The sequence below is a fragment of the Calypte anna genome, chromosome 19 (assembly GCF_003957555.1).
Source record: "Calypte anna isolate BGI_N300 chromosome 19, bCalAnn1_v1.p, whole genome shotgun sequence".
NCBI lineage: Eukaryota > Metazoa > Chordata > Aves > Apodiformes > Trochilidae > Calypte > Calypte anna.
In genome coordinates this window covers 4538602-4550968 of record NC_044264.1, presented here as the reverse complement: position 1 = coordinate 4550968, position 12367 = coordinate 4538602, and the positions used below count along the sequence as shown (strand labels likewise).

General features: G+C 44.6%; 1 protein-coding gene and 1 long non-coding RNA gene across 3 annotated transcripts; one reads left to right on the top strand and one right to left on the bottom strand.

Annotated features, from left to right (window-relative positions):
* Window positions 1-503: 503 nt before the first annotated feature.
* GUSB (glucuronidase beta) lies at window positions 504-11634 on the bottom strand. Of its 2 annotated transcripts, XM_030462287.1 has the most exons (13): window positions 11351-11375; window positions 10105-10266; window positions 9564-9752; window positions 8952-9133; window positions 8289-8431; window positions 7589-7776; window positions 6745-6897; window positions 6071-6249; window positions 5531-5677; window positions 4430-4514; window positions 2748-2924; window positions 1959-2094; window positions 504-721 (listed from the first exon to the last, which is right to left on the bottom strand). In XM_030462287.1, exons 3-13 carry the CDS (start codon window positions 9732-9734, stop codon window positions 564-566), a joined length of 1719 nt encoding a protein of 572 aa, XP_030318147.1. In that variant the 5' UTR covers window positions 9735-9752; window positions 10105-10266; window positions 11351-11375; the 3' UTR covers window positions 504-563. The 2 variants fall into 2 exon arrangements, with proteins under 2 accessions (XP_030318147.1, XP_030318146.1); XM_030462286.1 differs by lacking the exon at window positions 10105-10266 and having other exon boundaries at window positions 11351-11634.
* Window positions 726-3491, top strand: LOC115599361. The gene is made up of 2 exons (XR_003988342.1): window positions 726-1843; window positions 3133-3491. It is a non-coding gene; the product is annotated as an uncharacterized LOC115599361 (long non-coding RNA).
* Window positions 11635-12367: the final 733 nt, after the last annotated feature.

Here is a 12367-nt window from a genome sequence, read left to right as displayed (position 1 = left end):
TTGGGTATCCTCCCAGAAGTGGTTTCATACACTTCCTGAATGCTGTGAACTGTCAGAATTTCTCAGCCAGCCACATACATTTTGTCCAGCAAGAGAAGCTCTAGAAATTGTGCTCTTCAGTAATCCTGTGCACAGTTTACAGTGATCTGAGGTATTTAACTGTTAGGGGAGTATAACTGGAAAACCTCATTTGCACTGTGGGGTATGTGATGTTCATTTAGAGTAACTTGGATTTTTTTTTTTTTAAGTCTTTAGCATGAATTTGTGTCATGAATTTTTTTTTTTTTTTTTTTTTTTGCCATAAACAGGTACCTCAGTCAGGATCTCTAACTTCACCTCCTTGAAACTCCAACTAATTATTTTACTACCTGGAAATAAGAAGCCTACAGACATGGCTTAGCATAGGAAGCAGTTGTTTCTGATCTACTTTGTATCATAGTAACTACTTCAGGTGGAATAGAAATTGCATTAGACTTGCAAGAGGTGAGTCAGGCATAAATATAATTTAAACAGAAATTAATGAAAAAGTTCAGCATAGTTCTCAACCACTGTACCTTTTTATTTCATTTTAGAAAGAGGTTATGTGATTTTATTATAGGAGTAAGACAGCTTGATTCATTTGCAATCTTCCAGTATCTTTCTCTAAGAACAAATGCAGCTGATTTGGGCTGTCTCTGGCGGGTAAATATTCCTTTCTTGTTTCCCAAAACACGTGTGGTCCCTATAGAAAATTTATAAAATAAAGCAAGTATATATAAAATACTCTTAATATCCCCTACTGTGAACTGTTACATTGCATGTACTAAATCAGGTTAGGTGAAAGAGACCTATGCACTTCTACAGATAGTCAGGTACAACAGGGAACTTGGCAGATGTAATTTGTGTCATCTTGGCAAGATTAATCAATGTAAATGAGTAATATAGCTGCAATTCATTGTACTTAAAACTGGTAAGGTGATGACAGTTAATTCAGGTATGCTCATTAACTTGATCAGTATTATATTTATAGCAGATGTTCCTTCTGCCTTTAGTTCCACCTTGACATTTGATGGTGAATGTGTTGATTATTGTTTGACTGTACTGTCATTCAGTCATGTCTAGATCCTTTTTTGACTATTTTAGTTTTCATAGGAAACTAGCAAAGGTGATCACAATATGTAATGAGACTGGAAGTGTATGTGAACTTGCCCACATTTTCTACATCCTTATCTTTGAAACTTATTGCTTATCTGATTGCTTCTCTGCAATGACTTAGCTTTCTAAAACTGGTATTGGTGCTCCACAGATTCTTCTTAATGCTGTCTGTCTGCCTGAAATGAACACTGACTGTGTTCATGAACACCCTAACTCACTGTAAGTGGCATATGCAGAACTGGTTCCATACAAGGTCACCTTTGGAGTTGTAATAGTTTAATTTCTGTGTGGCTGTTTGCCCTGTAGATGAAGTAATGCCCCAACTTTTCCAAATGCACTTATCACTTATTGATAGTGGACAGAGTGTCATGGTGGCCAGCTGTCTACCTGTGTGTGATCTGGTTCTCTATTGCTAAACCTTTACCAAGTTAATAATATGTTATTTAAAGTGCTCTGTTACTAAGGGTAGTTGTAAATGAAATAGCTGGCTGAAGCTCTAAATTGAGGATGGCCAAGAAATGGTCATTGGGGTCTGCTCACAAATTTCCCTTGCATTCTGCCCCTAGTGCATTGTCTCATGATCTGGGAGCATCTTTGCAGATGGGACATCTAGGAGCTCGAGCTGAAGAGAGAGAGGATGCATTAAGTACAGGCAGGACCTTCCCTTTTGGCTGGACTTTGTCACAGAAACCAGCTGTATTCTGTCTTGGTAAGCAGAAGGCCCTTTTGTGCTACCCTACAGCACAATGATCTTTGTGTGTCATAAACCATGTAAAACTTGCAAAGAGGATGGAGAGTTGTTTAGAATATAAATATAAGCTTACCTTGATTAGTCATAAAATCAGCAAAATTCCATATGAGCTCCCCAATCACATACTCTTTCCTCTTTTTGTCAAAAACGGAATGGTACTCGCTCAGCAGAGCTTTCTGATACTCCTCACTGAACATTAGAGGTGGATCCTACAGCCAGGAGAAAAAGGTGACCTTGGATGAAGGTGACATTTAATTTCAGCAAAGGCTCCATGTGTTAATTTCCTATTTGTTGGGGACCTGCTTCCTGAAAACAAGCTTTACAATTGCTTGGTCTTTTCATTGCCACTGTCGTAACAATGATTATTTAACAGTGAGTAGCAACTATTGAAATTGTAAGGAAATGCACATGAAATACAAACACCATGCCAGATGTAGGGGGAGCAGGGTAGTCTGTGGTTTTGGCTGGTAAAGGTGCTTAATCATGATGGGTAGAGAAGTGCCAACTCCTCCTGTGCAGGACAGCACTAGGAAATTAATGTCTGCTCTCCAGTGTTGTATCTTCCAATTAAGCATTTTCTACAAATGCCAAAGTACAGATTTCAGACTGCTCAGTGCTTTTACTGAAAGAGAAACACTTCTCTTTAGGTGGAATCTAACCTCTGTTAGGCAGTGGCAATGCTGATTGATTTGGGTGGAGCAGGATTTCAATTCTGGAGCCTTTCAGACACTGACAAGTCAATGCATCTCAAAATTAAGTAGTCAGGCTCAATGGTACCTATCTCTAATTAAGTAGTTAAGTTTTGCTGACCCTGTAAGAAGAGCAGTGACTTTTTTCCATCCACAGTGTCCATAATACTTACACTGTGAAGTCCAGGAACTGAGTCTGCTCCATATTCACTCTGAATAATGGGTTTTTGGTAGGTTTTGTACCAGCTCTCAAACTGTGTTGTGAGTTGTAGTGGAATAACTTCCAGGTGGCCTGGGTCATGATACCAGGAGAAGTAGCTATTTACACAGATTACATCCACATAAGGAGCCTACAGAAAACAAGGTGAAAGCATTTTGTCGCAGAGCTCAAAGAAGACAACTTCATTTACAAAGCTAAATCTTCCTTTTGGTTCCTTTCATTACACATAGAATAAAGTCTCTTACCCTTCTCACTCCCAATATGACATCTTTCCCAGAAAAAAAACCAGGATAAGTTTAACAAGCTAATAGCATATTAATTTGGCATTTTTCTTACAGACTTAGGAAGTCACAGGAAAGAGTTAGCCAAGATCAGCCCATTTCATCCTCAGGTTTGTTAGATGTTTTTTTGAATTTCCAAGATGTCTCTGGCTTGCTGGTACATTTAGATGTACTTTTTGATTACTGGAATGTGATTATCAAGTTAGTGGTCAAATATTTTGACTAACAACTAAATTTGTGCATCAATGGTGCAATACTAAGACTAAGCATTCTGCAAGTTATATGCCATTTCTACCACATGGACAGTATGATAAAAGGGCATGAAGCCCACTAAAGATAAAGTGATGTTGTATGTAACTTGTTCAATGTTCTCTTAACATGTTTTGTAATAAAAGAAAAAAAAAGTTCTAATATCACATCAGTGTATGAGATCTGTTCTTTGGCTTTATTTTTCTGTGTTGTCTCAAGCTGGTCAGAACATTCTCCTGGGGATAGGATGTCAGTCTGTGCATGCCTGATGAAACAGGGATACCCAAGAGCTGATCCCTGCTGGGCTTCTTCAGAAGTAAGGCCACCAGTTTTATTTTCCTGGGACAGGGAGGAACAAACCTCTGGGAGATAAAGAATACTGTTCCTTCTAATTGTAGGACAGCTTGAAAGAAACACAAAGTGTAATCTGTAGCAGGGACATGGGGTAGTATCATGCACCCACAAACTGTTAAAAAGTTTTTATTGTACAGTAGTGACCAAGATTACAAAGGCATCTTGAAAAATTTAAAATTATGTAGGAACCAGCCAGAAACAAATTTATGTATCCTTGTTTCATGCTATTGCCAGCCTAAGGCACAAACATCCAAGAAAAGTGTCTTTTGGCTATTTATAAAGCTCTAGAACTTTTAATTACGAAACTGGAAGAGCTTTTAGATTAATCAGCATTATCAGACATCTGCCAAAGAACTTCTAGAGCTGTTTAAAGCAGGAATTAAAGCAAAGTTCCCAGCCCTTTAGACTTTTAAAGGGCTGTTAGCATTTTAAAGAGGTTTAAGCTTTGGTTTCATTGCAAGTGAAAATTCTGAGCATTAGTAAACACAATCAGTGGAATAGCAAGCATGACAATGTAAACAGAATCCAAGACAAAGAATGTGTTCTCTCTTACAGATGTGGTTTTTTTCATCTGGACTAGAGCTACAGGACAAAGTGCTTTATACTAGAAACAAAAATGTAAGTTTTCTTCCTTGTTAAGTATCTCCAGTAAACTTGAGAAGGTGAGGGGGAAAGGACTGTCAAATTGAGAAGAGGAATAAATTTAATGTATGAATGAAAAAAAAAAATCTAGAAAGTAAAGTAGACTTACACCATGATCAAGGGCGTAATTAGCATCTGTCACAAAGGTTACTGGTCTGGAGGGATCAAGAGCTTTAGTGTGAGCTATCAATGTCCTGTTTGCAAACAGTAAAACAAGAGTTCAACAACAGCATGGAGAAGCACAGTCCCATTCCCCCAAGCTCTCTGTCCTTTCACCCCCCCTTAGACATTTGATTTAGCAGACAGAGTATTTTTAATTAATACTGCAGGACAGTTAGTGATCATCTGCTAAAAAATGCCTGCTTTCTAGACAGTTCTGCAAGAGTACAAGTATGACAGAGACCTTTATCTGTCACACAGTATGGCCAGCACACCCCAAAAGAGTGGAATCATACCAGATGCAAACACACTAATTTGTCTGTTGGTGCCAGCAGCTTGCAAGTTGGTGAAGGGACAGTGAGTCTGGTAAAAATGCAAGAAGGGTAGAGGGAAGTTTCTAAACAACTCTTGGGGTGTGATTCTGATAAAACACTACACTACACTACAGCCCTAAACTACTGCAGACAGAGCAGTCACATGTTGGCTGCTTTAGAGGACACCCTAAATGAGGGAGATGAGACAGAGTGGGAAGGTTAAGCTCTGCTGCTACCTCAGTATTGCAGGAGGATGATAGATCATTCAGTGCATCTACAGGCTGATACCCCATTACAAAAGATATGACTCTTGGCCACCCAAAGCTTAAATCTCTTTATAAATAAAACCAAAGGGTCTGCAGAGTCTCAAAGCAGTGGCTGTGAAGTGCCACTGTCCCCTGCAGAACAAATAACTAATGCTAAATGAAGAACCCTGTCTTCAGAATTTACAGCAAAATATTTTGCAGCTTTGTAATTCTCAAATAATTTAGCCCTCATCTTCAGTTGGTAACAAGAAATACTCGGGTTCAGAAACAACATTTTGAGACTGTTGTGGGTTTTGAACATCAGTTCAACACATGCAGCAGTTCTGCTTTCAGTTTGCATCTGTGGGCACTGTTTTAGGGTTCCCCCAAAAAGATAGTTGCCCTCTCTTATAACTTCTTTGTGCCCTCCCAAAGGAAGAAGATGCATCATCTGCCAAGATTCAAGCCTCAGCTCTGTGTGCAAGCACTTACTTAAAGTAGTGAGCTGCTGGGGGCAGCTCCGACGCTGGCTCGTTGGCTACTGACCACATCACAACTGATGGTCTGTTCTTATCCCTGCGGATCAGCTCTTCCATCACATCAAGATGATGCTGCAAGGACTTGTTCCCAAAGCTCTCGCTTAAAGGCAAAAGGAAGTGAGACCCAGTGAGGTGAGGGTATGAAATCACTTCCCTCTCTTTTTCCCCGTGAAAACTCAAGTCTCTGGGGTGTATAAGCACAGCTGAGCCTTGACACCAAATATGGCTTCTGCCCTCTTTCCCCAAAGCCTGCTGCACAGTTCAGGGCCATGGTTTGGGCTTGTTAACCAAGCCAGACCAAATGACACAATGGCCATGTGTCAAAACTCCCTCCGATTGCCCAACTCCGCTCGGCACACATGGCGCAATGGGACAATTTCTAAATAGAGCAAAGTACTTCCACTGTCAGGACATCGGGTGCCCCAGGATGGGAGGGGAACACAGTGGCAGAGACGAACATAGAAGGGGAAGGGTCCTTTGAGCGATTGCTTACACCATTTTAATCCCCACTCCTGGGCACTCGTCGATCACCACAATGCCATAGGCATCACACAGGTCCATGATCTCCTCAGCGTAGGGGTAGTGGCTGGTGCGGAAAGAGTTTGCCCCCAGCCAGCGGAGCAGGTTGAAGTCTTTCATGACCAGGGGCCAGTCGAGGCCTTTGCCACGGATCTGGAGGGAAAAAGAGACATCATGCTCTGTCACACTGCTGGGTCACTGCTTCTCCTCTTGTTAGCCAGCACCCCCACTTAGTGTTTCTACCCCCGGTCACCATTTCTAGCTGTCTGCCTCACCTCCCAGCCACCCAGCGCCTCCCTGTGGCCGCGCTGTGCCTCGCACCCTGCGGCTCCGCCGCCGCTCAGCCCTTCCCTTCCCGCCAGAGACTTTGTCCCCGGCGTTTCCCAGTGTGAGGAAACAGAGCTATTTCTGACTGGAAGCCGTGTCCGGGAGTTGGTTAACTCCTCTGCCAGCCCATGTGCCCATGTGCCCTAAGAGCGATGTTATGACTAGGGCAGGGCATGGTGTCCCCTTAATGCTGGCAAAAAGTTTACCCCAAGGCGTGTAAAGGAAGGGCAGGGTGGAGAGGGGAGGAAGGAGCAGGCAGTGCTGCGGTGAGACGATGCAAGGCACCGTGAGGTGCTCCCGCCATGGGCACCACACTCTTACGTCTGCGTCTTCGTGCTTGTTAACACCGTGGAAGTAGAAGGGTCTGCCATTGATCAGGAACTGCGTGCTGGTGACGTGGACGGTGCGGATGCCAACCGGGAGCGTGTACAGGTCCTCCAGCAATGCTCCGTTCACTTGCGCCTGCATTTTCACCTGAAATGGGAAATGGGGAAGCTGAAGGATGAAGAATGAACCTTGGATGACCGACTTGGGGTTTGTTTACCCTAAAGCTTCAGTTTCTTTTCCCTGTAAACATCTGGGCCACTTCATCTTCTCAAACAAGGCCGCAGGGCACCTCTTCTGCCCTGCACCACTAAACCAGGCAAAGACTAAAATTTCATCTGTTCACAAGAGACACAAACCTGAGCCTCTGGAAACACAGCTGCTCATCTGCCTTAATTTCTGCATCTAAACATCGCTATTCATCCTTAACTCACACAAGAGTCTTCCAGGCTTGTGCTATTGAAGCTGAACTCTTGTCTTACAAAGTGGAAAGAAAGCTCCTTGCATGGCAAAGCTTTTTGAGAGGTCAGCAGCCTGCTCCTCAGAGAATCTACCCTCATCGTGATATCTCATGGTAACAGAATAACAGTCCTTTTGCAAGCACCTCAGAGAGCATGCACAAACTCCAGGCATGCCCCTGTTGTGACAGACATTTCGGTTCAGCACCCAGGAAGCTGGCAAAACTTGATTTGATTACTGCATAATTAGCAATGCCACTCTGGTCATATGAACAAGATCTGTGGGAGAAGATGAGTACGGGAGATGGGCCACATGGCAGCTCCGTAACCCTATGAGACAGTCAGAGGGCACTGAGACAGAAAGGAAGAAACATCACTGTTACCTCCAAGGAGTAGCGGTATCCAGGGTTCTCATGCATCAGATAAGGCCACCAAAGATTTGGGTTCAGGACTTTCAGCTCTCCAGCTGCACCATCACCTGTAGCAACCACTTTACCTTCTTGGTCACGTAAGCTCAGGGACAAGGAATAGAGTGTGCTGCCAACAACCGATACCTGATACTGCACCATTGCTAGTTGAAAGAAAATGAAAGACAATCAGAAACTGACATGAAAGGAAAACTGCATGAATCATATGTTGAGGGGTTTTCATGTCCAGCAATGTTAAAAAATGTGGGAGATGCAGAACAGACTGGCATGGGCTGAACGTAAACAGCATGACCTGTCTGTCTTGAGGTCCAGAAGTTTCCAACAAGATTTGTGTATCACACAACTCTGTTACCTAAGAGAGAATCCTGCTTTAAGTGGCAGAAATACTGCCTCTACTAAGAAATTCAACTTTGAGAAAGACCTGATCATCTTTTCACTTTAACAAGTCTCTTGGAAGCACTTCTTTTTTTCCTTACTGCTTCTGAACTCTTTACTATATTCTTGCAGCTGCTGAGCTGTGCAATAGACCAGCTCAGGTTCAAGAAAAAGCCACTACAAACCAAATTCAATCAGACTTTTGCAGGGGATTTTCTCTGCTGCCCTTGTCATTTCCATTTGGAGCCTGAGGTAGCTGCTGTAATTGTTCTGAACCTACCAACACTCTCTGATGAAGCAGTTGTCACAGTAATATCATCTATGTAGACAGAAGGAGTGGTGTAAAGCACAACCGGGCGATGGATTCCAGCATAATTAAAGAAATCAAACCTGATGTTCTGTACAAAATAGTTCTTGGGATACCTAAGTGAGCAAGACAGGAGAAATGGCTACATTATGTTTCATTACAGAAGAACTGAAGGCAGCATATGGATGCTAGCAATGTAAAATAGTCATGTAAAAATAGATGCTGGGTAGTAAAACAGTCTTTACAGCAGGATGGATCTATCCCCCTGAAGTGCTACTGCTGCTACACTGAAGAAGACTACAAGCTGACAAACATCTGACACATTGAATGGGTTTGGTCCTGCAGGATAGCTGGAACTTGCAGCTATCAGGATAGCTAAATTCAAGCTTGTCAAATCTGTCATTGTTTCAGCTTAGCAAATCACTTAATCTGAATTCCCTGTGTATGTTACAGATGTGGTAACTCAGTGCTGGTATCTCGTAACGCTCAAGCTTAAACTCCTGTCTGCTCAACTGATGAATTCCAGCATAGATCCAACCCATGCTTTTTCTATGTTGCTACAAACAAGCAGCTTAATAAATTCCCATCCTTTCATCCCTGGGATCAGCTCAGCAGTACAGTGCTTTAGCAGCTCACCTTGTTTTGTCATCCATGTACTGAATTGACCCTGGAGGTAGAGTGTGGGGTGTCAGAGTGTTGTTGAGCGCGACAGTGATGCGGCAAGGGACCCCTGGGCTGCCCTGGACAATGCTGCTGATATCTGCTTCAAATGGAAGGTGACCCCCTTCATGCTCCACGACTTGCACTCCATTGACCCACTGCAGGAGAAGACATCTGTAAGTCTAAGCAGCAGCAGTTTTGTGGCAAGCAGCAGGGAGCAGGGAAAGAGCCCAGTCAAAATTCCAGGTAACACTGAACCTTATTCTGGGCTCTTGCTCTTAGAGGGATCAATCTAGCAACCCTTCCTTTCATGGGGGCTGGGTCATGTACAATCAAGTGTCACTCTGAGACCCAGTTTTGGGCAGCTCCTTTAGCAAGGAAATGTTTTAGTTACTAGTCCTGATATTGGTGGATCAGAGAAGTGAAACCTGGGAAACATGGCCAAGTTCTTGGCTGGAGAAAACCAGCCAAGAGTTAAGAAAATAGCAAACTGATGTAAAACCCAGTCAGAGATGTGTTTGCTGAGCAAGTCTGCTTAATTCTGCTTAATTCTCATAATTCTGGGAACATAATTCCTGTGCAACATACCACAATGGAGTAGTAATGGGCACTGCCGAAGCGCAGCACCACTCTGGTGCTGAAGTTGTCCTGGAGCCAGCGGAGAGGAAGCAGCACCTCCTTCTCATACCAAACCCAGCCAATGTAGTTCTCCAAGTTGGGGTCTTGAGTGATATCATTGAAGCTGGCAGGCACTGGCATGTCAATCACGGGCCCAGTCTGGCAGGAATTGCAGAGAAAAGGAGGGAACAGGTAATTTTAAAGAAGAAATTTTACTGCCCTGGCTATCCAGGCTGTACTGCTGGAGGTTTCCCCTTCCACAACCCCCTTGCCAAGTACAAATACTTGAGAACATCTGTATAGAATCTGGTATGATCTGTCACAGATCCTACCCAAGTCCTACTTGATACTAGGCCCAGGAGACTGTTCCTACAGGAAGAAACTGCTGCTCATCTTTTCCCCCTTCTGATTTACCATAGGGAAATACTTTTATTGGCTGTGGTACTTTGAAATCTGAGCAATGAGAGGGAAAAAATGAACACCCAGGTTGTTGTTTCAGCCTGGGACTTACCACAGACTGTAGTTCCTCTGTCCAGCTCTAGCTGTTTGGTGCACAATGCTGGTGTTGTGACAGTCCACTGGTAAGGGGTGCTGCTTGTCAGGCAGCAGCAGAACTGTTGCAGAAGGGCAGCAAGAGCTGAGGATATTTTGAACCAGATCCTTCAAGGAAGGTCTGTGGAGATTGTTTGGGATGAGTCTGGCCTTTCTCACTCCCTGAAAGCAGTGTAGCTTCCTTAGGATTTCAGTGGAGCCACTTGCTTATTTTTATAAAAGGATTACAGGCTGACAGTGCTGTAATAGTTTGAACACTGTGGGAATGGGATGCTATTGCAAAATAGAGCTGCTTGGTTATTTAGCACCTGCTGCACTCATGATGTTGCCATAAATGACCACTGCTGGAACACTTCCCCTTTCCTACAGAAGTCTTTCCACAGAGAGCAGAACAAGGAAGGTCTGGTTGCCCATGGGCAAGCATCGTGTGCGGCTGACTCAGCACTGAGCTGCACCAGTACTGCAGAGAGACTTTGCACTGCATCATCTTTATTAGACATCAGAAAAGCCCAGCAGGAAAATTAATAGTATCTGATACAGAATAACCTTTGGCTGGGACAGCCATGTGTGCCTCCTTCAAGGAGATTCTCTGATGTCTGTAGCAGATTGAGCATCCCTATCTAAGCCCTGCTTTGGTGGGGGCTCAGCCCCGGGCCCTTCTCTGGCTGTCTCTTTGTAAAACTTTTAGCTGCAGGGTGTCTTTCAGCTCCCCTCTCCTTCTGCCATTCTGTAAATAATTCTCAAAGGGGCTAAAACAGAAATGATGGACATGCACATTTTATCCCTAGAATACATGCCTTCTTTCTGGTGTTAGTTTCGTAATGGATTTCAGTTACACTAAAACTTGTTCATCTGTCCTTGGCTACTTTGGATAAATAATTCAGGAGCGACCTTCCCAGGCACGGATTTTATGCTGAACGATAAATGTTGTGCAAGGCCAGCGTTGCTTTTACGGCACAGGGACTTCTAGGACAGCACAGGGTGTCTGTAGCTCACCCAAGCGCTTCCTGGGTGCTGAGCAGAACCGGGGGGATGCGGGTTACAGAACCCGAGCACAGTGTCCGGGCTGAGGGGCAGGAGCAGCCAGCCCGGAGGGGAAAGGTGGGGGAAAGCTCTGGGGGGGACCCTTCCCGGGGGGGAGAGCACCCCAGTGCCGCAGGGAAGGGGCAGCCCCTACCCACCCCCCGCTCCCGTCCCCCCGGTACCTGCCGGAGCGGCCGCCGGTACCAGCGCTGCACGAAGCCCGCGTCCCTGCCCGGGGAGAAGTCGGCGCGAAAGCTCCAGAGACCGCCGAGCTCCTTCAGCTCCCGGGATGGGGTCTCTCGGGGGTAGAGCATTCCGCCCCCCCGGGCCGCTGCCCTCCCCAGCAGCAGCAGCAGCAGCAGAAGGAGCGGGCGGCAGAACCCCGCCGAACCGAACCCCGCGCCCGCCACCATCTTAGTTGTGGGCGGGCCCGGGTCCCGCCCCATCCCGCTTCTGGGGTGGTTCGGGGGCGGTCGGATGGGGCTGCGAGCTCTTCCAAGCAAAACCAGCGGTAGTTTGGCGTAAGAACAGTTGGTGTCTTTGGGCTGTGTCCCGGGGGGTGGTTTATTTTATTTACTTCCTTTATTTGTTTTTAGAGTCACTTGATGAAGCAGAAAGGGAAGAAGTTCTTGGAAGTGGCAAAGAAGGGTGCTGGGTGGATTACCATGCCCGTTCATTTGAGTCCAGAGCAGTTTTTTTCTAATGGACAGGCATGGAAACATTTCCTGTTCACTTTGTGTCCTTCAGAACTTCTCTAGGAATACAGCAGGATGGAGGGAAGTTCCACAGGGGCAAAGAGGGAAGGAAATGCCATCAGATGGATTTTAATTTTGTTGTATTCTTATTTGCAGGCTGCATTTGTTTCCTGAATGTGTACTTTGATGTGCAAGAAGCAGCTGTCGGTCTTGCTGCATCTGGTTGAGTTACAGAAGAAACAGCTCAGCTTATTGCAGGTCAGTGAAAGGCTTTGTGACACAAGACTTACAAACATACTTGCTGGAAGTTCCTAAGAGCTATGGTTTTATAAAAGTTCCACACTATGTTATTTGTACCCCTGTATTTTCACACACTGTAGCACAGTTAGGTTGATATCCCTTATCAATATCCCAGTTGATATCCCTTACCAATAGATGTGTTGCTGTGGGTTACAGGTCTATGTGCTTAAAAGGATCACAATAACCTTGGAATAAGGCTGCAAA

What these genes read in the sequence shown, in the direction of transcription:
- GUSB (XM_030462286.1), bottom strand. Translation starts at nt 11,614, where the DNA reads ATGGGGCGGGACCCGGGCCCGCCCACAACTAAGATGGTGGCGGGCGCG. An exon ending in CCCATTACTACTCCATTGTG is followed by an intron (nt 9,134 to 9,563) that starts GTATGTTGCACA and finishes CTTCTCCTGCAG; the next exon opens with TGGGTCAATGGAGTGCAAGT. An exon ending in ACAAGCACGAAGACGCAGAC is followed by an intron (nt 6,250 to 6,744) that starts GTAAGAGTGTGG and finishes TTTTCCCTCCAG; the next exon opens with ATCCGTGGCAAAGGCCTCGA.